The sequence below is a fragment of the Pleurodeles waltl genome, chromosome 3_1 (genome assembly GCF_031143425.1).
Source record: "Pleurodeles waltl isolate 20211129_DDA chromosome 3_1, aPleWal1.hap1.20221129, whole genome shotgun sequence".
In the NCBI taxonomy this organism is placed as follows: Eukaryota; Metazoa; Chordata; class Amphibia; order Caudata; family Salamandridae; genus Pleurodeles; species Pleurodeles waltl.
Window position 1 is genome coordinate 749,643,158 of NC_090440.1, and position 1,273 is coordinate 749,644,430.

A 1,273-nucleotide genomic window follows, 5' to 3' on the forward strand; every position below is an offset into this window, starting at 1 on the left:
GGTTAGGAAAGGGGTTCACTAAACTGACGCAAATAGAAAAATGACCGGATCTATGCTTTGTTGAACTGACGCGTTCATGATACTCCGCTAAAGTTGATCTATGTTGACGCTGTGTTATGTTCTAATAATTGTGTTCCTTGCTTTGATTAAGTCTTATTCGAGTTGCCAAATTATGACAATGTTACTGAGTGTTTTGCTTTTGAGATTGACACACCTGCTTTTAGAATTGTAATCAATAGGGAATAAACCTCATAAAATTCTACTAAACTGGTGTGGTTATTTATGACTGTAAGGTCATGGTGGTGTCCTGAATTGATTAATGTCTTTGACTAAAGTAAAATGCATTGTGGTAATAAATATTGATGACATTATTGACATATTGATTGACATATTAATTAGCTATCTCGTCCTAAGGTTTCTCTCAGCTGGGTCAAAAGATTCATTGGCCTAAAACGAGTCCTGATGTGAAATAAATTATCATAAAGGGATGCGTTATCACATGTTTAAGAAAGCGTCAGAGCACCACAGCAATAAAAATATATTAATAAGTTTCAAGGCGACCCCATCAAAACCTGTCTCTAGGTGTGTTATCAAGCTTGGCGATGTAAATATCTTTTTCTGTAGTTCGATAAGACTTATAAAATCTACCATTAAAAAATAGTCATGTACAGAAGTAAAATGGTCTGCCAGATGATTTAAATTTAAGAAGAGGATTAATAAAAAAATGACTCACATTTCTTTGAATCAAAGCCATCCCCGGTGATAGTGAGAAGCTCAAGCTCCTTTAACATGATCTCCAGCTCACAGATTTCATCCAGCTGACTGGCCTTAGGCGTGTAGTCTCTACCAAGTGATGTAGAGAAGAACTGCAAGGGCTCGTAGTGAATTTCAGCCAAGCCTGGTGGCCACGGAGCGCTCTCTAAAAGTAGACCGTAGGACTGTTGGTGGCCATTCAGAGGCAGGAAGAGGTTCTTCCAGATATTGAAATCATCTACCGGAGACGTGGAGACACTTCTGTCATACAGGGATGGGAAAAACACAGGCGGTCGCTTGCTCATAATCTGCGGCTTGCCCGCTTATCCAAGAATCAGAGAAAAATGCCTTTGGTTACAATTCAAATTCCATCTCCCAGGGAGATGTGAGAACTGGAATGCTGGAATGGAACTCACCCACTGTATTGAGGGCAATGCTTCTCGGACCAGCTTTTATAAACTCTACAAGTCCAGGCTTCCAGGATTCGTGACATGAGCGCCTTGGTGCATACTATGAAGCA

The 1,273-nt window shown here is 40.1% G+C and overlaps 1 protein-coding gene across 1 annotated transcript; it reads right to left on the bottom strand.

The window, feature by feature from the left end:
• Positions 1–713: 713 nt before the first annotated feature.
• On the bottom strand, positions 714–1,058 carry C3_1H11orf91 (chromosome 3_1 C11orf91 homolog). The gene has a single exon (XM_069221477.1). It carries the CDS (start codon positions 1,056–1,058, stop codon positions 714–716), a length of 345 nt encoding a protein of 114 aa, XP_069077578.1.
• Between the last annotated feature and the right edge of the window lie 215 nt (positions 1,059–1,273).